We start from the raw sequence: 21427 nt of genomic DNA, 5'->3' as shown, positions 1-21427 counted from the left end.
GTTCTCCGAGGGATGATTGGTATCTCAGCACTCACACCTCTCGCCGTAGCGGGTAACACATGGTAATAGTAGTACGCACGCAGAATTCTTTTGTGGGTCATAATCTCCTCTCATCCTTGTCCGGCTGACTTCTTTGTCCCCTTGGGCGTTCTTCTAGAGTTTTAGTCTGGACCCAGACTCTCCTCTCTCTCTCTCTCGCTGGCTTCCTGGACACCGGGAACCCCCTGCCCCCAAAACCGCCCAGCAAGACCTCGCTCGCAGCGTAGCCTTTTCGTGATCCGGCAGCACACGAGGAGAACCTTACCGGGTTATTCATGAGTCCTCAACGACGACAGTCTGCAGGCCCTTGGCTTCCCTCTCCTTGACGTTCACGGCTTGAACATAAGAGTACAGCTTCTCTTTGGCACCCTCTTCGTCGTTTCTCTTCCGCGAGATCCGGACGCGGAGGCGGAAGGGGACGCCCTTGATGCCGGATTCCCACACCTTTTTGTTCAGTTGGGGGTCAAGTCGCACGTCGCTGGTTCCCTGGAGGCGGAAGAACTGTCAGCCAAACCGTGGTTTCCCGCAACACTGGATGGAGTGGGGGGAGGTTGAAGGACAGAGAGAAGAGGGAACTTTAAAAGTTGCCCTCACTTTGGGGATTTTATATCGCAATGAAGGATAGAAAATATTCAATGTCGCTTCGGAAAAGCACACGTACCATAGCTTGTGTGGCGAATTTTCGAATCTCCTTGATCGCACGGGGCGCTCGCTTCTTGAAGCTGACGCCATGAACCTTTATTTTGTAGAGAGATAATCAGTCTTCCGTCCATAATGCTTGCAAGGTGGGAATTTCGAGAAAAGTATTGTGAGAGAAAAAAAAAGAAGTTGACATGAGACGATGGTCGGAGGCAGGGGCGAGCAAGCCGTTCGGGTGGACTTCATAAAACTGATCCCTCCTCTTCCCCATCCTCATCTTCTATTCTTTTTGTTCTCTTTGAAAAGGCGCATCTTGCGGGCTCGGAGAGGTTCACGGAACAAGTGGTAGACATACTCGCTTGTGCAGATGGATGGTGTACTCGCGCGCGACGACGTCTCCGATGGCAGATCGCTTGGGCGCCGTCTTCTTCGGCTGGGTCTTGGGGTTGTCTTTCGCCATTTTTTGCCGATATTCTAAGACGGAACGTTTGGTCAGTTGCAGGACTCCTTTGAGCTTTGCGATTTTTTGCGGGCGCTAAAGAGGGCGTAGAAGAAGAGGAAGGAAAGGGTGATGAGGGCAAGTAGTGGTTTCTTCATACATACAGTCTGGATAGGCGGAGGACTAGAGACACTGGCGGGATGTTGAACTGGTTGGAAAAGAAGACGCCTTTGGATTGAAATTTGGATGTGCGCAGTTCAACCGAAAATGGAAAGGTGATGCCAAGATTTCGGTCACGTGATGTCGGCTTTGGGAAACACGAAGTTAGCCTCCAAAGTTCCAAAGCCGGAGAGATAGACACACGTGGATAGAAATTGTTCCTGTTCAACCCGTCGCAAGTTCGAATCTACTGTTCTGTTTATTCTCATCTTCTTTTGCATGCTTGCCTTACAATAACATGTTCATCTGTCGTATCACACCTTTCCAGCACTGACGTCAGGATAGACATCAAACCGTCTCTGAGTATAGATGGGAATGCCCTTCCTCGTCTCCTCGATCTTTGCACCGTCAATCTCAGCATAGACAATATCTTCGTGTTCTTGAGCCTCGACCAAGACTTCCGCGTTGGGATTCACTATCATGGAATGTCCATAGGCATGGTAGGTTGCCTCCATGTCTCTCGCGGGGCTGCACATTGCGACGAAGATCTGATTGTCCATTGCTCTCGCACGGGCCTGTAGTGTCCAATGCATGGGACCTGTCGTCGTATTGAAGGCCCCGGGATAAACGAACATGAACGCACCCTTTCTTGCAGCTATCATGGCGAGTTCGGGAAAGCGAACATCGTAACATATTGCCAGCCCAATCTTACCATATTCCGGAATGTCGACAATAGTCACCTTGTTTCCTGGGGATAACACATCACTTTCCTTGAACTTAATCTTCCCAGGTATGTCGATGTCAAACAAGTGTATCTTCCGATGCGTTGCTAGAAGCTTTCCCGTGGGCGAGAAGACAAGGGAGGTGTTAAAGTATTCCTTCGTCTCCGGAACGAATTCTGGTATACTTCCACCAATCAAATATGTCTTGGTTTCCGCTGCAACTTTGGACAGCATGTGCCACGAGGGTGACTTCTCTTCTGAGGGAGGCGACGGTAAGACGGTCTCAGCATATTTGGGGAAATATTGGCAGCCGTATGGGGAGTTGAAGCATTCAGGGAGGACGATCATGGAGGCGCCAGCCTTTGCTGCCTCGATAACTTTTGAGCGGGCATGTGCCAGATTTGCAGCTTTGTCACCTCCTATGCATACATCAGAATCCCTTCGTCGAGCCCGAGTTTTCGAGGTTGGGTACTCACCACTTACTTACCTGAAGCAAGCTGCACGAGTGCAAGCTTGAAAGGTTTTGCTAAAAGATTTGCCATAATTGATGTTCAAGTCGTCAAGCTACCTTGTGAGTTCGGGCAGAACAAAAGACATATGATTCAGGCGCGTCTTTCTGAATTTCCACGAGTCAGATGGACGAAGTTCAACAAGATGCGACGTAGAAACCAGTCACTGTCATACTTGGGTCTGACACAGAGAAGGTTTGCCGAGCATCGACCCCCTTTTGTCCTCTGGGCCAAGGATGTCAATACCGTCTGTCTCTTGATGAGGACCAGATAGTCGCTTCTTCTGGGACACTGACACTGTCCGCGCTAAGGTGAGTTGCAAGATGTCGTGGCCATCGAATTGCATTTGGGACAGACGATATAGCTGAAAATTGACGACGGGAAGAGAGCTGGTGAGAGGAAAGTGAATATGTCTGATGATTGCTAGAGTGATCCGTGTGAGGACATACACACAGACGGTGCCGGCTGCGCATGCTCTATTACTTACTGCTCTTCTGCCTCAAGTCTGCCAGACCTGTGTCTCTCACACTCGCTCCTCTTGCCTAATCCGCAGATTAATGTGAAGGTTCTTTCCCTCGCCTCTGTTTTCCTGGAACAACAGGGCGAAAGTGAAGCGTGTTCGTTCCTTCTTCACTTTGACACCTCCAATGAGACTTTACCGCTTGTCCATCATTCTTCTCTCTCTCCCACCCAACTCACATGCGCACACTGTGGAACTCCTTCTCTCCTCTGTTCTCCTCTCTCTGCTTACCTACTTGACGGTGTCTTGACTACGAAGAGCTCAAGGTCAGTCTTGCCCTCTTGCCCTGCTACGTGATGTCCATCTCACTCACTCCTCCACGAACAGTTTGCCCAGCTCCAATTGAATCTTTGGCCATGGCCGACCACGCCACTGACAAAGCTGGACCTCTCGAGGCCCCTGCAAGTGGCACCAACCACAACCAGGCCAGCACAGAACCTCCTGTATCTCATACCGGGACTCCAGAACATCAGGCTGCAGCACCCAAAGAAGATGCGGGCACCTCGATCAACCGTGCGGGAAGCGTCAAAAAGCAAACTCGAACTCCTGCGGTGTTCAGTGCCGTCACTGAGGACAACATTAGGGAGATGATGAATAATGCTCGTAAAGTACTTCAAGAAAACGGAAACTCGGCCAAGGCAGGAGGTGATTTCGCAGACATGGCATTGCTTGCCACGAATCTCGTGCAACTGATGAACGCCTCTTTCATTGTGAGCGCTCTTGGTCATCTGCTAATTTGCGACCGACTAATTTCAATCCCCTAGGCCACTGACACCATTGTTCGCGCCGTTGCCTACATGAGAGGTGACAGTCAGCTTTCTGCTCGGAGTGCCATCTTTCAAGCTAGGCGAGACCGTCGTGCGCAGAAGGAAGCCGAGCAACCGCTCAGTGAAGTGAAGAACAGACCATTGACCAATGCTACTCCAGGTGTTGTTAGAGCAGGGCGAGATTCCACCTTGTCACATGCAAATTCAACCTCCAACAATACGAAAGTCAGTACTGATCTCGGCCCAACTCAGGGAAACGCTGCACCGGTCAGTGAGGATCAGCAGCAGAAGCCACAGTCGCTTCAGACCAACCCTATTAAGAAGAAGAATCGGCGTAACTGGAACAACCGACGCTCTATGCGGAAGCTAAAGAATAGTGTTCACCCGGAGGTGCAAGAGAACAAGATGAGTGTGACGACTAGTACAGTCAATGAGGTGAAAGAATCGAAGGACGTTGTGGATAAGAAGGCAGCAGCGGGCGAGCACAAGCCTGAGACATCCGGATCAGAGACTGCTGTTGAGCGTGACGGTGCGGTTGTACCTGTCAAGGCATAAAACAGTCATTCTAGGGTCAGCTTGTGTTGGGTGGTCAAGGGATAGTCTACGTCGACTCAGTGGGGAGTTGCAGATGTCGGTCAAGTGACGAATGGGATTATGGGATATCTTAGTGGCTGTACAGCATTCATGACGGGAAACTTGCAGAACCTGACACGCAAAATGGCGAACGCACATAGCTAGCAACCTCTCAATGAACAACTCGATAGCTTTGATACTCACGAGGCCACGTATCTCCCTCTCTCAGTAGCACACTGCGCTTGACTCAACTGCTTGGGAGGAAACTGACACCGCGGCGGTGACCGTCAAGCCGATTAATCCTCCCTTCTTATTTCGAGCTCGAGGCTCGAGTACAGTCTACTATATCCAGGTTCCGTCTAGAGAAGCCGCGTATTCCTGCATCAAGACAGACACTTCAAATTGGACAAGAAGAAGAATCAGTGGCCCCATTATTCGACCATAGCAGGTCGCGTCTGCGGAAATATCCACGGCCTTTCCCGTAGTGGCTCATCGGCCGCATCTGGTTCGTTGCGTGGTCAACATTTGGATCACGAAGATGTGAGATTCAGCGTTTGCATTTGGGGGTGGATGTTTGTTCACGTCTGTTATAGGTGTATACCTTAGCGGAATGACCCCGATACACTCTCCCCAGGCAGGTTGCAGCCACCTGGGGCCTCCTCCCAGTGGTAATTCGAGGCGCGAATTTTCTCTGCATTCGCTAACAAGTCGAAAGAGTTCTCTTTCAATCTCTCGGTTGCAGAATATCGTGTCCTGGGTGACGACGACGACGACGACATCCGCCGGTCTATTTGCCATTTGCGGTATGCCTGCAGGACATTCCCAGGAAACGCCAGGAGCTCCTTGCAGCTGTGTGACTCGCGACAGGCGTCGCAGTGGATCGTGGCGATGGGCTCGAAATGTCGGATCAGGGCGTCCAGTGAGTGCAGACGCACGGTCGCGAACCCAGCAATGTCCAGCTCCGGATACAGCATCGACAGCACGACCAAGGCACTGTACAGGTGGGCCAGGAAGACAAGGACAAAGGGTTTCGAGCGGCTGATGTCGGCAAAGGAGATGGACTCGCGGTTGGTCATTCCGCAGAACGGGTGGGCGAGCCAGAACGGATCGTACTTTTGGCCGGTCAAGTGGTGTGCCTGAGCCATTCGCAGCATGTCTGCCAGACCCCTCACCGTCGTGGAAAGCTCTTTCATGTGTCTAATACACGTCCCCAGTCGGTTCATTGCGGTCAATCCTTGTTCCAGGAGGAATGCGACGGCCGCGGTAGATGACTGCACCGTGACCATCGGAGCAGAGGAAGTCGACAGCTCGGAGGGATAAGAAGTGTTTCCGTCTTGCAAGGCGGCGCATTGGGAATCTTGTACTTCAGGGTGTATGTGTTCCCACATACGTCGAGTTCCGGAAAAGGCAGCCCAGGGACGCATAGCCTCGGCGACCGCTGCTGTCCCTTGCATAACTCTCCGCCAGTCGGTTGGAGTCGGCTGGTTGAACATGAGACTGATGGACGCTGCCAATACTCCGTCGGCATTCTCCCGGGAGAAGCTGGCAAGTGCCTGCTGCAGGCCTTTGAGAGCCAAGGATCTGTACCATACCGCGTCCTCCATAACACTTGCCATCCTGGTTAGCTTCCCGATACGGTCGGCAGCGGCCACGATTTGAGCATATGCGACGAAGTCATACTTTGCTGTGGCTTGAATGCCCCTGTGCTGGTGTTAGTGAAACTTGGCCTTTGCTGGTCAACTCTAGGACAAGGGGGAAGGACGTACAATTCGTAGGTATCGTACCAAAGCGCAAATTGCCGGGCGTCGTTCTGGTCCAAAACGTTTCCCAGAGAGGCGATGTAGTAGAGGTACCGGAGACCTCGTGGATCCAGACCATGCCAATCGAGAGATGACAAGATCTTCAGCATCGGGATCGGCGTATCTCCGTTCTCCCTCCAGGTCTGACATGCGGTCTCGATTGATTCTACCCAGGCGATGGACCTTGCATAGTCTGACGCCGTGCCTGATGAGTTCGGGTACACGCACGCTCGCGAACCTCTAGCACAATTTCGGCTCGTGTCCCTGTTAGTTCGTCATTGCTGGTTCCCAGTGGCTCTTGGAGTAGCACTATACTCACCACGTAGGCCTGGCCTGATCACATCTCACCCGCCGGGATAAACAGGTCTTGCATCCGTCTTTGGATTTGCCATGACTCCTCCGAAGAATAGCGGCATTGGGAGCCATCATCATCTCTCGCTCGACTGCAGTGTACTACTTGACAGAAGCAAGAAAGCCGACGAGCCCGAGAAGAATATCTAGATCTTCTGATACTGGTGTATCCCTCCCTCTTAGTGAAATCCCGGGCGTCGACATCCTTGGCTGTCAACGCAGGAAGGCTTTATATCAATCCCCTACATTTCTTGACACAGGCAGGTACTTCTTCCTGACCCACAATCCGCCCCCCAAAGGTCGCCACAGAGGGGTCTTGACGTCCTGAGGGGTGCCACATGAGGATATCTTTACCGTTAACTATATCAGTCACAGACGGGGTTGGGGAGGCAGACAGGCAGAAAGTGAGTTCGGCACCAGCTTGGGACGGAGGCAGGACTTGACCGCATAGTATTTGGGATGATGCATGTAACGGTGTCCTTTAGGCGGTCGAAGCTTGAAAGCTTCGATGAAGGGGCCAGTAACTCCCATCATTTGGGCGCATCGTGTAATGCTTAGCGGGGTGGGCGGTGCAGCAGATCGATCGCCAGTGATGTCGACTCAAACTGCAAAACGTAGAACAGTCGAAATAGGCAAAAGCTACTCGACTCCCATTGGTGGAGAATGGCGGGATCAGTACAGCCTCGCTTAGTAAGATAAACGCCAAGACTTTCACCCAGATTGGCATTATGTAACCATCCGAAGTTGTGCAGAGGCTTGGACATTAAATCCTGGTAGACTGGCATTTGTGACTGTGGTGGGTTGACGCCGACTGAATCTCAGAGCCGCAGCTTTGTCATCTCAACAAATGTGGACACTGCGCCACGATAGCTCCATGGAAATGCAGCACCCCTAAACCGTGAATGGGGGCGTCTAACCGAGCGAGCGAAGCAAGATAGTCAATCAATCCAGATATCTTGCACATCATTGCACAGCAGTCTGGTACAAGGTCCAGGATGATTGATTAACCCGACTGATAATATCATCAGTCAGGTTTGTATACGACAGAAAAGTTACCTCACTGGAGCCGAACATTCCTAGAGGCTGGGATGTTTTTGAAGAGGTTAGCACTCAGGTGAGCACCAAATCGTCGCTACATTTTGTCATTTTCCAAAGACCATTTGGCTGCATCAAGTATGGATAGCTGCTTGTCAGTGACGTAATTAAACTGCTCGAGTCATGAACTCTTGTGCTGTCAAAAGCCCGTGCTCCTTCTTTAGATACCCAAGTTTCTAAGAAGTATTGGTGGGCTTTCACCCGCATCTGGAAGGTGCAGTGCAGCTGAGCCTATCCAGGCATTTTGGGTGGCGCGTTTCAGAGGCTACATTTCCCAGAGTCAACAAGTTATGGCTAATGAGTCTGTAGTAGCTTCGAGCTGCTATAGCGATTGCTGCAGTAGTAACTCGAAGCGGCACAGCAGAGCACTGCCCGACGAAGCCGCACTTTCAAATGGACTATGCCGATCCGGTGACCAAATAAAGAAGGTCAGCCTAGTGCCAAGCCTTAGCGTGATAGTAACTATCTGAACAAGTATCATGAACCTCAGTTCTGAAGCTCGCTGGCACAAGAATAGGACTACTACTTAGTGGCTCCCGACATGTTCCAGAGAAAGACTCCAATCGCTTGCACCCTCTACAGTTCGCCTCAGTGGTGATTTGAAATTGAAACAGGTATAGTGGGTGCTTAAGCGAGCCACACAGATGGGCCGTCCTCACCGCTCCATTAAACCCGCTGAACGTCGCTCCCATCACATCCCCATCAACATTAATCAGACGGGAGGTTATTCCTTCTCAGCCTTTGTCTGATGCCGTTGAACCCCACTCAGTGGCATTGATATCATTTGCTTGATCTGACAGTCCAGAAGTGCGAGATGACTAGTAGTATCTCAGAGATCCAAACGCGTCAGTCGGATCTTGTCATTGAGGTCGACGAGGTGGATTCTGCTCTTGGCGGAGATCTGTCGACTTACACCCGCTCCTTGAGGTCTAGCATTTTCCATGGTGTACAGGAAAATGGTAGGGCATACCACAGGTACAAAGACGGCTCGTACATCCTTCCCCAGGACGACCTCGAGCAGGAACGCTTGGATTTACAGCACGAGATATTCCTGGTCGCGTTTCATCGAAAGCTTTTCCTTGCCCCCATTCAGCGATCGATGCAAGAGGTCCTTGATCTAGGGACAGGAACTGGCATCTGGGCCATAGGGTTTGCCGATCAGCATCCTGAATCCAACGTCCTAGGCATCGACCTGAGCCCGATCCAACCGCAGGCAGTCCCACCAAATTGCAAGTTTGAGATTGACGATTTTGAAGCTCGGTGGACCTTCAAGAGAAAGTTTGATTTTATCCATGGAAGAATGCTCTTAACTTCCTGCTCTGATTTCCCAAGGCTTTTCCGCCGCGCCTTTGATGCCCTACAGCCTGGCGGGTGGCTTGAAATGCAAGATCTCTACATGCCACTGTTGTGTGACGATGGCACGCTTGAAGGCACGGCTTACGGGGAGTGGAATAATAGATATCTAGAAGCCTGTGCAAGGCTTAGAAGGGATCCCTCCTGGACTGCCAAGTACAGGCACTGGATGGTTGAGGCTGGGTTTACTAACGTCAGACAAGAGATTTTCAGGTGGCCAGTCAACCCTTGGGCGAAGAATAAGGCTCTAAAGGAAATAGGTCTTTGGAACATGCTCAATATGCTTGATGGACTGGACGGTTTCACCGTTCGACTCTGGACCACGGCCTTTGGTATGACAGTGGAGGAAATTCAAATATTCCTTGTGCAGGTGCGAAAAGATCTGCGCAACACGAGCATTCACTCCTACTGGCCCATGTGAGTATGCAATCCACTCGGAGAACAGAGGCTGACATTGATGTTTGAGATACGTCGTGTACGGCCAGAAACCATCGGATTGAAAATCAAACAATGTCGCGACTCAGAATCAACAACTCACGGGCCTCCTGTTGCACACGGTTCGAGGTTGGTACTCATGCTATTGTCGATGGCCTGAGCTTGACCGCGTTCCGAGGAAAGCATTTCTCACCATCCACCTAGGGCCTTCTCTCAGCTACGAAGAGGGATCTTTTGAACGGTGCTAGTAGTACTAGTAGCCAGTAGCTAGAGACAAGGAAACTTGAATATTTCTCAATGGAGGTCCCGGGTCGAGAAGCTGGGAGAGAAGAGCAAGCGTTGGATGACAACGAACCCAAGTCCGACAGCAAAGTGCCAATGGACCTGAATTCATCGTCTCTGTTCCCTCGATGAATTGGGTCCAGCGCGCCTGCAGACAACATACTCAGGTGCGCGTTTGCAGGGTTGCAACCTCGAGAGAATGGGACGGACGACGCGGATAGTCCATTGCCGTGGGAATATTGTGTTATTCATACACATCACTCTCGTTCACTTCAATTCTGGCCTATCCTGCTGCACCAGAAATGTTCTATTCCACCTTCAACCAAAAGAACCTGCATTGCTTCGTCCAAAATCCCCCGCAAAATCCATTATCAGCCGATACTCCGCGTGGGGAATCACCCCATCGGTTCACAAGGCCACTGCCACTTATAGCAATGTCTGCACTTCCTCCCAGGATTTTCATGAGCTGCGACCGAAATGGCACCGGAGGCTATGACACGGCACCGTCCTCCCGTGTTAATGCCGACATTCCCGCCCTTCAAATGTCCAAATTCTGCCTATATATCTGTTTTGCCGTTAAAGTAGCACCTATCGGAAAGTCGCCGGTACATGCGGTACATGGAATACATGAGCCGGTGATCATGCGTGCAATCTGTGAACTCGAAGTGGCAGACGAGGTCGGGAGATTCTCTCGTCAAGGGATCCTTCCATCGACCATCACGCTGCGTGGCCGTACTGCAGCGCCTGGACGATCTCAATGAGCTTCATTGATTTAGCCTATATCCATCACCAGTCACGGAATCAGTGGTGCCAGCACTGGGACCATAAAGCACACTTGAGCGCTCAGTGTACGCTGCTCTCTACTTGGGAAACCCTCCTCAATCGAGAATCTATACTAACATGGACACCAAGACATACGACATCACTCACTCGGAGGATCTCGCTGGTGGACGACAGCAGGAGCATGAATATGGCGACATCCAAGGTACCGCGCGTATACACGCCTCGCGCATGGAAGAGGCGCTTCTGCAGGAGAAGCCGAAACCACTGCGAAAGAGCTTCTTGAAGCTGTATGCTTGTATCTTCATAGCATATCTCTGCTCGGCGACCAATGGCTTTGACGCAAACACTTTTGGTACGTGCCAGACCACGCCCTTGATCTGACGCTCACTGCTGAATACGAACCTCAGGTGGTCTATCCGCGATGCCACCGTTCATCGACTTCTTCGGCATCAACTCTGACAACCAGGGTCTAATTGCAGCTCTATATGTCATTGGCAATGTGGCCGGCTCCTTTTTCGCTGGTCCCTGCTCAGACAAATACGGTCGGCGGGTAGGCATGGCCATCGGCTCGACAGTGTGCATCGTTGGGACTATTCTCCAGGCCGCTGCGCAGAACCTCGCCACCCTCGAGGGTGGAAGGTTCATCTTGGGAATGGGTGCCGTCCTCGTGCAGACTGCCGGACCGAGCTACGTCGTGGAGATGGCGTATCCTAAGTATCGTGGACAGCTCACAGGTGGCTTTCAGGCCTGTTTCTTCTTAGGCACCATTGTCTCCACCTGGCTCGAGTATGGATTGTACTACATCAACACCAACTCATCGTATATATGGCGACTTCCGCTGGCTGTGCAAGGCCTCCCATCCATACTCATACTCTGCTTTGTCTGGTTCATTCCGGAGACGCCTCGATGGTAAGCATAGTGAAAAGGAGACGGTGAGGTAATGTGGTGACTGACAGGTGTTGGGAAATATCAGGCTCCTAGCTCACGACCGAGTTGAAGAAGCAAAGGCCGTCTTGGTCAAATACCATGGCGATGGCGACCCAGACTCCGTGGTCGTGCGGGTCGAGCTCGAAGAGATGATGGAGGTCATCCGCATCGACGGCGCGGACAAGCGGTTTTGGGACTTCCGCGAGCTGTTCAACACCAGGGCGGCGCGATATCGCACCTTTTTGGTCACCTGCATCGCATGGTTCGGCCAGCTCGATCTGCCCCCGACGAGCTATTACTTCCCTCTCATGGCGAAGACGGCCGGGATCACCAGCGTGCACACCCAGTTGTTGCTGAATGCCCTCCAGACGCCCATCATGATGGTCGCGGCGCTCTGCGGTCTTCGCTTCGTCGAGAAGCTGGGCCGCCGCAAGGTCCTGATGGTCTCGAGCGCCGGCATGTCCGCGTCGGTGGCCGTCATCACGGCGTGCACGGCGAACCAGGCAGGCAAACCTGCCGTCGGGGCCACAGGAGTGGCCTTTCTCTACGTCTTTCTGGTCGTGTTTGCATTTGCATGGGTAAGCGAGCAAGCTGCCTGCACCATCTTCAGCTCTGCCAATAGGGGACTCCTCTTGCTAACGAGTGTTTTGCTCTGCACAGACGCCCATGCAGTCACTCTATCCAGCAGAAGTCCTAACATTCACCGCGAGGGCCAAAGGCAAGCTTCTCTTCTTTCCGTCCCTTTTGCGTTTCCTGCTGTCGCGACTCTCTCTGTCATTTCAATTCACAAACACCCCACCCCACCCCATCCCACTGCACAGTGCCTACAGAGTTCGACTAAACCGAATCTAATGCGTGTGTGTGTGCGCGCGCGCGCGCGTGTCCCTTTTAGGCATGGCATATCTCAACTTCATGGTCAACTGCGTCAACGTGCTCAACACGTACGTGCCGCCCGTGGCCATCGCCAACTCGGGCTGGCGCTTCTACATCCTCTACGTCGTCTGGGACGCCTTCGGCGTCGTCGTCATCTACCTCTTCTTCGTCGAGACCCGCGGCCGAAGCCTCGAGGAGCTCGACGAGCTGTTCGAGGCGAAGAACCCCAAGCAGGCCAGTCTGGCGTACAAGCACGTCCTCATCAGAAGTGACGGGACGATCAAGGACGCGCCGGAATCTTGACGCGAATCACTCCTGATATGCCCCCTGGGAATAGGGTTTTTTTGAGCACCATTGGAAGAAGAAGCGCGTGCGGAGAGAGTTACTAGTATGTCGGTACGAGGTATATATGGCTGATCGAGGGACGGGCCATGGACTGCTTCGTAGGGGCCCTCGGGTACCGGGTTGCTCGAGAAAGGAGAAGGGTACCCAAGGTCCGCAAGATCACGCAGTGCCGCGAAAAGACACCAACCAAGTCAAATGAAGTCTGAACTGGAGGTGTGGAACGGGGATCAGATGGGTATTACCTGAACCATGAGAGCTTGGTAGCGTCTCAACGATGGGGAACGTGCCCGAGTTGATGGCGAGTGCATGTTACGGGAGGTAGTGTGAGGGTGAGCATCGTGTGTTCCAAGAAGTCTTCGCAAAATCTATCGGAATTATCCAATCCGGCCGATAAAAATAAATATGTAGCAACACGAGAAACAAGCTATTCAGGTATAGATTCATCCTCTCCACTCAATTCCTGCCCTCGACGGGGTCAGCCCTTGATGGGATGGCAGGTTTCCCTCGGTGCCGATATCTCCTGGTAGCCAGCATCTGAAATCCATGGCCAGACAGACAGTCACGCCCCTTTTAGTTCTTCGGCAAACCGAGCGCTTCTCTTCTTCCTGTGGAGGCAGGATCCAGATACGGCCTCTCACCAACACCCGAGGCACGTACACCGACTCTGCTTCCCCCAACCAAATGAGTATCGGGCTAGATGTGCATTTCAGTCAGCAAAATTCTCATGGTGGTGGGGGTCTCGGGCTGTGGGCATATGGTGAAACACTCTGGGGGCTGGGCAAGGCTAAGATTTAAAAGGGGGCGGCCAAGGGTGATGTGATGATAAACATACCGTTGCGGCATGCAAAGTGCATGAATTGCTCCAGATAGCACAAGCCTGTTTGGTCCAATGCATTCTCGCCACACAGTCGTGATTGCGGGTGATGAGCCTCAGGACATAATCGCGGATCATCTGATCCTCATAGTTGTAGACATCGTTGATTCGTGTAACATGTAGCCCGACGCCGGCGAAAAGTGACTTCCACCCCGTCACGGGGTTGGTGCGAATGACAGGGTGCACGGGGGCGAATTTATCGCCGAAATTCAAGGGCGAGCCGCGGGGGGACATCAGTTCGTAGCCGCCTGCTTCGGATGCAGATTTGAATACAGGCTGAGCACAGGTGGCGGTCAGGGTCTCGAGGAAAGCGGCAAAAGGTGGTGAGAGGCGGTCATAGCTGTAAACATCTCATGTTAATGATGCTGCAAGGAGCAGTCGGAAGGAAAACCATACAGCTCATAACCAGACACCCAAAGTGTGTCTCCACCGGATGGTGGTGTATCTTGCATCCGTAAGAAACTGAAATCCGCTGGGCACTCCTCGAAGAGACCTTCAATATGTCATGGTCAGCTCAATGATCTGGGGCTGGTCGCAGTTGAGAACGAACAGTCACTGTGCCATTCTCGTCCCAAATCTCTCGGCTCGCTCGAGCTGTTTGGTCGATTCTTCATCGTCGCATATAGTTTCTTCATAGCTTCCGAGTTGATAACATAGCTTCTACTCGTCAGTACTCCACGACCCTCGTTCAGAGGGATACTCACATGTTCTCATCGGTTGTTCCGTCCGCCATGGGAATGTTGTTGGGATCATTGTAGAGAGGATGAACATGTAAACCATGGTCCTCAGGTCTGCCCGTCAACTTGCCCAAGAGGTATGTGATCTTTTTCTGCTCTTCAACGGTTAAATCGTCTTGAGGCGCGCGAAAGAAAACAACGCCACGTTCGCAGATAGTAATGGCAAGGTCTCGAATCTGGTCGTCCGCATTGGGGGCATTTAGCATATCCTTGAGCTTAGCCGTGGGGTATTCACGCCCGATGATGGGTGTCACATCGACATATTCGAGGTGGTCGATCGCCCCGGTGGTCTTCAACGGGGCGCGCCGCAACTTCATATGTGATATAGAACCCATTGCTCTTCCGACAGTATACGGCAATGATATGTTGTGCTGTGGTCGTGGTAGATTCCCTTGCTCCTGGAGTACTCGACTGAATTGTCCTCCCCTACGATGAGGAAACGAGCTCTCAGATATGCTTCCAAGCCGTCATATCAATCAACGATCAGCATCGTGGGGCTACACAGATCGACAGGCACTATCCCTGGCATGAAGTGTTATGCGGAGTCTTCCCACCAACATTGATGTGGGGAGCATGTTTGTTGTCAGATTGGAGTAAGAGTCTTCCCCATGGGGCTTGCTCACGTTGAACCATTTGCCGAAAAGCAGAGCAAGCAGAGGTACTGTACAAGGGAGAAATCCTTGGAAACGGGACTCCGGTTTTGCCTCTGTTTGGACTCCGCCCAGCCATTTTCGGCGTCGTCTCTGAGGCATGGAGGACACATGACAACAGGCACAGCTGATAGAGAACAGAGCAATTAGCCAGCAGGGCGAATGGTTTTCGGAAATGACGGCCACTTTCCGACGGAGGCCTGACAGCAAGATACAACTGCCGAAATGTCTGTTGCTCACGTTTTAGGGCTTGGGTTGCAGTTGATCCTCAGACTGGCCTACAGGGCTGTCAAACATGGAGAGTTGGAGACGAGGAGAAGGATGGGGAGAGCACGGAGAGCCACAATAATGTGGGATTCACAGTGACAAGAGCCTGCGCTCGGTACATGGCGTGTCATGTGACATCGCGTCACTCGTCGCGCTGGGCAAAGTTCCACTGTGTGCTGCTGCCTTGTAGCTGCGTCTCTCTTTGGCTCACTGACTGCGGTGATCCATCAATGTACCGAGTACTTCCAGTCGATCGTGTCTAAAGATATCCTGAAACGTCTTGGCCTTTCATGTGCTCCCCAACCCGTGGATGCTACCAATATGGTCTTCACTGACAGCGAAGACGACGATTTGGATGCTCCGCGTATTAAGCGAGAAGGTGTACGCAGTGGCGAAACGCTCGCAGAAAAGGTAAACACAAGTCTAAATGAGAGGTTTGATGCCAGTCCAAGCACGGCTAGCGAGGTGGAAATCTCAGACTGCGTAACAGGGCAAAACCAGCGAACAGCACAGAAGCGAACCCAACCTGAACCTGCTGAACCCCAGCCAACGCTTTACGATTCCGCCGACGAGGAACTTGAGCGGCTTGAGCAGGAATGGGAGAAAGGTAAAGATGAGAAAGCCAAGAGTAAGACATCAAAGACCAAGAAAAGCCGCGGGTTGACCGCCAAACTCGTTGAAGCTGTCGACAATGGGTTTGCGACTCGTTCGACGGTCAAGAAGGCCACAGGCACAACTGGAGTTGGAAGAGCAACAGGACCTGTCAGGAAACGTCGGAGGGTAAGAAATCACGGCGGCTCTGACTCGGATGAGGATCTCATGGAATGGACCATGCCAGACTATGTCAGAAGTCGAAGAGCAAAATTTGACGACCGTGCAAAGCAGCTGCGGGAAGGTGGCTTGGCCCTACCCCCTAGATACGACGATGTCGAGTTCTCGGACGATGAGAGGCTACGGGAGTTGAGGGAGCGACCGGACTTTCCCATACCAACAGCATCTCGGGAATACAAGGACATTGAGTTGCGCTATTCACTTGGACTCATCCCCGCTCCGATTGCACAATTCTTGCGTGACTACCAGATTAAGGGCGTGGCATTCATGCATGAACTTTTCGGGTACCAGAAAGGTGGCATTCTCGGTGACGATATGGGTTTGGGCAAGACCGTTCAGGTGATTGCATTCTTGACTGTGGCCTACGGCAAGACTGGGGACGAACGCGATCAGAAGAGGATGAGAAAGATGCGCAGAACGAAGCAGTGGTACCCGCGAACTCTTATCATCTGCCCAGGTACCCTGATGGAGAATTGGAAAGATGAATTCCGCCGTTGGGGCTGGTGGCATGTTGATCTCTACCATGGAGGGGCCACTCAGAGACATGATGTTCTCTTGCAAGCCCAAGCGGGTATGTTGGAAGTCATGATCACTACATACCACACATATCGAGCCAACAAAGGCGAAATCAACATGATTCAGTGGGATTGCGTTGTTGCTGACGAATGCCATATCATCAAAGAACGAAGATCAGATACCACCAAGGCTATGACTGAAATCAATGCTCTCTGTCGTATCGGTCTTACAGGAACCGCCATTCAGAACAAGTATGAAGAACTATGGACCCTTCTCAACTGGACTAACCCGGGCAAGCTTGGACCAGTCTCGACCTGGAAGACATCGATTTGTATACCACTCAAGTTGGGCCAAAGTCACGATGCTTCACAGTATCAATTGGCAAGGGCTAGGAAGACGGCAAAGATGCTCGTCCAGAACCTTCTGCCTCAATTCTTCCTTCGGCGAACAAAAGCCCTCATCAAAGACCAACTGCCCAAAAAGTCAGATCGTGTGGTGTTTTGCCCTCTCACAGGGACTCAGGCAAGAGCATATCAAAACTTCCTCGACAGTGATATCGTTCAATACATCAAGACAAGCGGTGATCCATGCATGTGTGGAAGGAAGAAGAAGGCGGGATGGTGCTGCAGAATGACACTCGACGATGGCAGCGCATGGCAAAGCTGGGTGTTTCCCGCAATCGCAATTCTTCGAAATCTCTCAAATCACTTGGCCCTTCTCATACCACAAGGGTCGGACCCGGCAGACAAACAAGCAAAGGATCTCGAGATGCTCCAAATTGCAATGCCAGACAAGTGGAAGGAAATTTACCGGACCCGGGACAGTATCATGCACACTGGTAACCCCGAGTATTGTGGTAAATGGCGAGTGTTGAAGAAGCTTCTCGCCTTCTGGCATGAACAAGGAGGCAACAAAGTCCTCATCTTCTCGCACAGCGTCCGCTTGCTCAAGATGCTGCAGAATTTGTTCATCAGCACAAAATTCAACGCCAACTACCTGGATGGAAGCATGCAATATGAAGATCGGTATGCGGCAGTCAAAGAATTCAACACTGATCCCACACAATTCGTTTTCCTGATCAGCACTCGAGCTGGAGGCGTTGGGCTGAATATCACATCTGCAAACAAAGTCGTCATCGTAGACCCGAACTGGAATCCCAGCTACGACCTACAGGCCCAAGACAGGGCCTACAGAATCGGTCAGACGAGAGACGTGGAAGTCTTTCGACTGATCAGTCAAGGGACCTTGGAAGAGATCGTCTACGCCCGCCAGATCTATAAGCAGCAGCAAGCGAATATTGGTTACAACGCCACATCTGAGCGTCGCTATTTCCACGGTGTCCAGGACAGCAAGGATCAGAAAGGGGAGATCTTTGGGTTGAAGAATCTTTTTGCATATCAGAACGAGCATCAGGTCCTGCGTGACATTGTGAACAAGACGAATATTGCAGAGTCAAAAGCCGATGTCCGCGTTGCAAATCTAGAGCTTGAAGAGCACGACTCCGACGACATCAATGCCGAAGGTGGAATCAAGGATGAAGAAGGTGTAGCATCTCAAGTCAAAACCGACCCGGAGTCGGAAGACGCGGCAATGTCCCAACTCGCAGCTGAGATCATTGGAGATGACGGCCGGTCATCTCGCTCCCGTTCGAAAACGCCTTTTGGCCCTGCCAAAACGGGCATCAAGAAACACGATCCCGTCCAAGCCATCCTCTCTTCGGTGGGTGTGTCATATACGCATGAGAACAGTGAAGTTATTGGATCCTCGAAAGTTGAAGCCCTCTTGTCCAAACGAGCCGAAGAAGCCGCAGCCAACAATCTACACTGGGACACCCAAGAGCAACAGGAAAAGGTATTCTTGGACGACGCGTCGCAGTCCCAACACAGCGGTGGGAGCGAGGATGTTTATGACTATGCGTATGACGATCCATACCATGAAGAGCAACATGGAGGGACTCTCACGCCCGATGGCAGCAACGTGCGACACAAATACCGTCCGCCTCAAGCTGTTCGGAAACGACAGTTCTGCAGTATGGCTAGATGGGCTGGCTACGGAGACGATGTGGTGTCTTTCGCGTTGGTGGTGGAGAACTGGAGCCAGGCGCAACGACGAGAGTGCCTTGACCGTTTCTACCGCCATAGGAGAGATGTGCTCCGTGGGCTTGTAAAATCTGAGAGCGCGGAAGAGGGTGTGAAGAAGGAAGAGGTCGAGAACGAGAATATCCAGATGGGAGATTCAAGTGTCAAGCCCGACCACAATACCAGGCAAGATATTACAAAGGTCAAGATGGGCACAGAACCAAAAAAGGAACACGATGCAGAGGTGGTCGACATTGAGACGGCGAGTGAAGATGAAGACGATGAGTTGTGATTTCTGCTTCTGGAGAGGGATAAACGGAACCTTCCACGAGGAAAAGTACGAGGATGTGATATTCACGATGTCGATGACCTTTGATACCCTGGGCTATATTCGGAGATATTTCAATGTGCCTTGGAAATTGCCTGGAATGGCCGAAAGCACGTACATACCTGATCACTTCTTTTATTTCGATTTTCTTACTCCTGAACGTAGAGATACAGCTGAACTCTGGCAGGCGGTTCTGGTGTCTTTGGTATGTAGAGCATTGTGACCGGGACTCGTGTGGTGGAATGCTGAAAGGACCAACCAGACCCAGAGTGCTCGGAAACAGATTTGTTGGTGGCACAGAAAAACGAGGCTCAATATCAAAATGGTTGTCCGTGATACCTTCCCGACGTGATGGGGCATCCCAATTGCAGACGCCCCTTCATCTGCCGAACTAGTGCGACTGGTGTCTATGACTCCAAACGGAGCAATGAGTCCGACCTTTATATTGTCTGGATCCTGGGAGTTTCCACTTATTGGGGAATGACACCAGTAAACAGGTACGTCTATACTCAGCGAGAGACGCGCGATGATCATCCAGTCCTTCCACGCTCACTGGGGCGGTGGAATATGGTTGTGGGCTGATTCTTGCCAACAGATCCCAGGGTCACCAATATTGAGATTTAAGCGACGACGGACACATGGTCTGGAGGAATTTCCATACCAGGAATATCGTACAGCACTTCCCAGACCTTTTCAGAGCATCTAAGTGGTGGAGGACTGTCCATAGCACGAGGGGCTGCTGCCTTGGGTATTGTTTGCCTGGAAGAGTCCTTGGGAGTGAGTGGGAAGCTCGTGTTTGTCTTCAGACGATCATTAGCATCTTGAAGGTTTGTGTCTTCGTCAACAGACTCCGGTATTCCTGGCGAGGGGTTCCTGGCCAGGGAGAAGATGCTCAGCGACAATTCCTGTTGCAGGAAGAATTGCAGGCAGGCGTGAGCTCGGAGCTGGAGCACTCCAAGAACCAGTCAAACAAGGCAAGCTGGAGGTATGCGTCTTCCTTTCGAGTGGTTTCCATGGCTGTTTGACAGGTACAAACAGGTTGGCAGCTTGATCCAGTTCGTTTGCACCCTAATTAAAAGGTTAAGTCTGGATGTTTGGATAGACTGCAGGTGTCGAGCTGCTCCTTGTTCATCAGCATCCTCTACACTTGTTGCTACCGAGCCAACTGTGACCCTGCCAGCGAAATGGGCGACAGCACCAAGATTTGGGTACCAATAACAGTTGTCGGCTGCATCCTCGTCTTTCTTGTCTTCTTCTGTTGCCCACCGTGTGGCGACGACGACGACTATATCGAACGACGGCCGACGAGGAGGATACCATCACGTCATCTGCCGACTGGATTACCTTGGGAAGAGGTCACCACGTTCAGCTCCTTTCCAACTCGCCCGAGACCGGTGTTTCTAGGGCCACGCAGCGGACGACGTGGGTTGAGTCCACCGTGGATTGACAGACCATCAGAGTACTATCCTGGAGTCAACATCATCGAGAGAGAACCTGTATTCGCGCGAAGATGATCAGTGGGCTGAAGCAAGAGCGGTTTTTGCGGCGATTGTGGGCGGGGAAGGCGAGGTGTCCTGGAGATCTTGAATGGCGTCGACAGGGATTTTTGGCAGGGTTGAATGTGAGCGCGGGGATTGCGGACGGAAGCCGGGGATTTCGACTTTGGCACTCTGATCACAGTAGTATTGTGCTCGTTTGGGCTTTGGGGGTGGAAAGAAAGTCCGCAGGTTGTGGAGATGGATTGTGGGCACATGCGAGAGGACGATGGATGGCAACCTTGTTGGGTTATCAAGTCAGGGGAATCGAATGGGAACGAGAAGGCGACTATTAGATTTATTTTGATGTTGTTGCCGATGATGTAGAGAAGCAGAAAGGAAGGAGGAGGGTGGTGAGGAGGATTGGGACTGCCAGCACCCACAGTGTTGTGCCTAAATCTAGAGAAATGTCAAACATGCGCTAATCACTTGTTCTTCTCGTTGCTTACAAGTCGATCCTACATTCTTCATCCACCATCCCCCGACCTCCTTTCTTCCTCTCCATCATCCAAGCTTGTTTCCATCGTTCACTACTCGCGTGCGCTTGGAACGGAAGCTCCTAGCTAACCGACGACAAACGGGCACTGCCAAAGCTTGCCAGCATCCAAACGACCGAGTCAAACTGCCAAAGGACACAGCAGAGCAATATGGACGTTTATCGACCATCAGCAACCACGCCTAGTGGGACACCTGTTTTGCGCTCCCTTTCTGACCTCTCGGACTTACCATAATCACTATGGGTGCCAGCCTGGTGCAAATCCGCGAACCCTGTACACTCGACGTGCGTCCATCTACCAGACGAAACTGCATGGGCTGTAGTGCTTTGAGTTCATGAGGTGGATAGACTTAAAAATCTCGTCTACTGGTGATTTTGAGAACTCTCTTCTCCACAAGATCTTAGTTCCGCCGTGTTCTCAACACAAGTGTTCGGAAGCATGAACGAACGGGCTGCCTAGGTGTAATGCCGACACTGGCGTACGCTATACTGGACCTCCACCACT

General features: G+C 51.8%; 8 protein-coding genes across 8 annotated transcripts; 4 read left to right on the top strand and 4 right to left on the bottom strand.

Annotated features, from left to right (window-relative positions):
- Positions 1–312: 312 nt before the first annotated feature.
- On the bottom strand, positions 313–1138 carry Z517_04442 (uncharacterized protein; the record flags this gene model as incomplete). The annotated part of the gene is made up of 3 exons (XM_013429771.1): positions 313–525; positions 701–775; positions 1034–1138. The coding sequence occupies 3 exons, from the start codon at positions 1136–1138 to the stop codon at positions 313–315; spliced, it is 393 nt and encodes a 130-aa protein (XP_013285225.1).
- A 452-nt stretch (positions 1139–1590) lies between these two features.
- Z517_04441 (uncharacterized protein) lies at positions 1591–2540 on the bottom strand (the record flags this gene model as incomplete). Its single annotated transcript, XM_013429770.1, has 2 exons — positions 1591–2417; positions 2486–2540. The coding sequence occupies 2 exons, from the start codon at positions 2538–2540 to the stop codon at positions 1591–1593; spliced, it is 882 nt and encodes a 293-aa protein (XP_013285224.1).
- Positions 2541–3383: 843 nt separating this feature from the next.
- Z517_04440 (uncharacterized protein) lies at positions 3384–4349 on the top strand (the record flags this gene model as incomplete). Its single annotated transcript, XM_013429769.1, has 2 exons — positions 3384–3737; positions 3792–4349. 2 exons carry the CDS (start codon positions 3384–3386, stop codon positions 4347–4349), a joined length of 912 nt encoding a protein of 303 aa, XP_013285223.1.
- Positions 4350–4969: 620 nt separating this feature from the next.
- Z517_04439 (uncharacterized protein) lies at positions 4970–6582 on the bottom strand (the record flags this gene model as incomplete). Its single annotated transcript, XM_013429768.1, has 3 exons — positions 4970–6068; positions 6134–6430; positions 6515–6582. The coding sequence occupies 3 exons, from the start codon at positions 6580–6582 to the stop codon at positions 4970–4972; spliced, it is 1464 nt and encodes a 487-aa protein (XP_013285222.1).
- A 1844-nt stretch (positions 6583–8426) lies between these two features.
- Z517_04438 (uncharacterized protein) lies at positions 8427–9465 on the top strand (the record flags this gene model as incomplete). Its single annotated transcript, XM_013429767.1, has 2 exons — positions 8427–9382; positions 9432–9465. The coding sequence occupies 2 exons, from the start codon at positions 8427–8429 to the stop codon at positions 9463–9465; spliced, it is 990 nt and encodes a 329-aa protein (XP_013285221.1).
- Positions 9466–10582: 1117 nt separating this feature from the next.
- Positions 10583–12568, top strand: Z517_04437 (uncharacterized protein; the record flags this gene model as incomplete). The annotated part of the gene is made up of 5 exons (XM_013429766.1): positions 10583–10817; positions 10873–11374; positions 11439–11970; positions 12053–12140; positions 12285–12568. 5 exons carry the CDS (start codon positions 10583–10585, stop codon positions 12566–12568), a joined length of 1641 nt encoding a protein of 546 aa, XP_013285220.1.
- A 612-nt stretch (positions 12569–13180) lies between these two features.
- On the bottom strand, positions 13181–14556 carry Z517_04436 (uncharacterized protein; the record flags this gene model as incomplete). The annotated part of the gene is made up of 5 exons (XM_013429765.1): positions 13181–13303; positions 13443–13824; positions 13881–13977; positions 14035–14141; positions 14189–14556. The coding sequence occupies 5 exons, from the start codon at positions 14554–14556 to the stop codon at positions 13181–13183; spliced, it is 1077 nt and encodes a 358-aa protein (XP_013285219.1).
- A 903-nt stretch (positions 14557–15459) lies between these two features.
- On the top strand, positions 15460–18855 carry Z517_04435 (uncharacterized protein; the record flags this gene model as incomplete). Its single annotated transcript, XM_013429764.1, has 1 exon — positions 15460–18855. One exon carries the CDS (start codon positions 15460–15462, stop codon positions 18853–18855), a length of 3396 nt encoding a protein of 1131 aa, XP_013285218.1.
- Between the last annotated feature and the right edge of the window lie 2572 nt (positions 18856–21427).

The sequence above is a fragment of the Fonsecaea pedrosoi genome, assembly GCF_000835455.1.
Source record: "Fonsecaea pedrosoi CBS 271.37 unplaced genomic scaffold supercont1.3, whole genome shotgun sequence".
NCBI lineage: Eukaryota > Fungi > Ascomycota > Eurotiomycetes > Chaetothyriales > Herpotrichiellaceae > Fonsecaea > Fonsecaea pedrosoi.
This window is presented reverse-complemented; position numbering and strand designations above follow the sequence as displayed.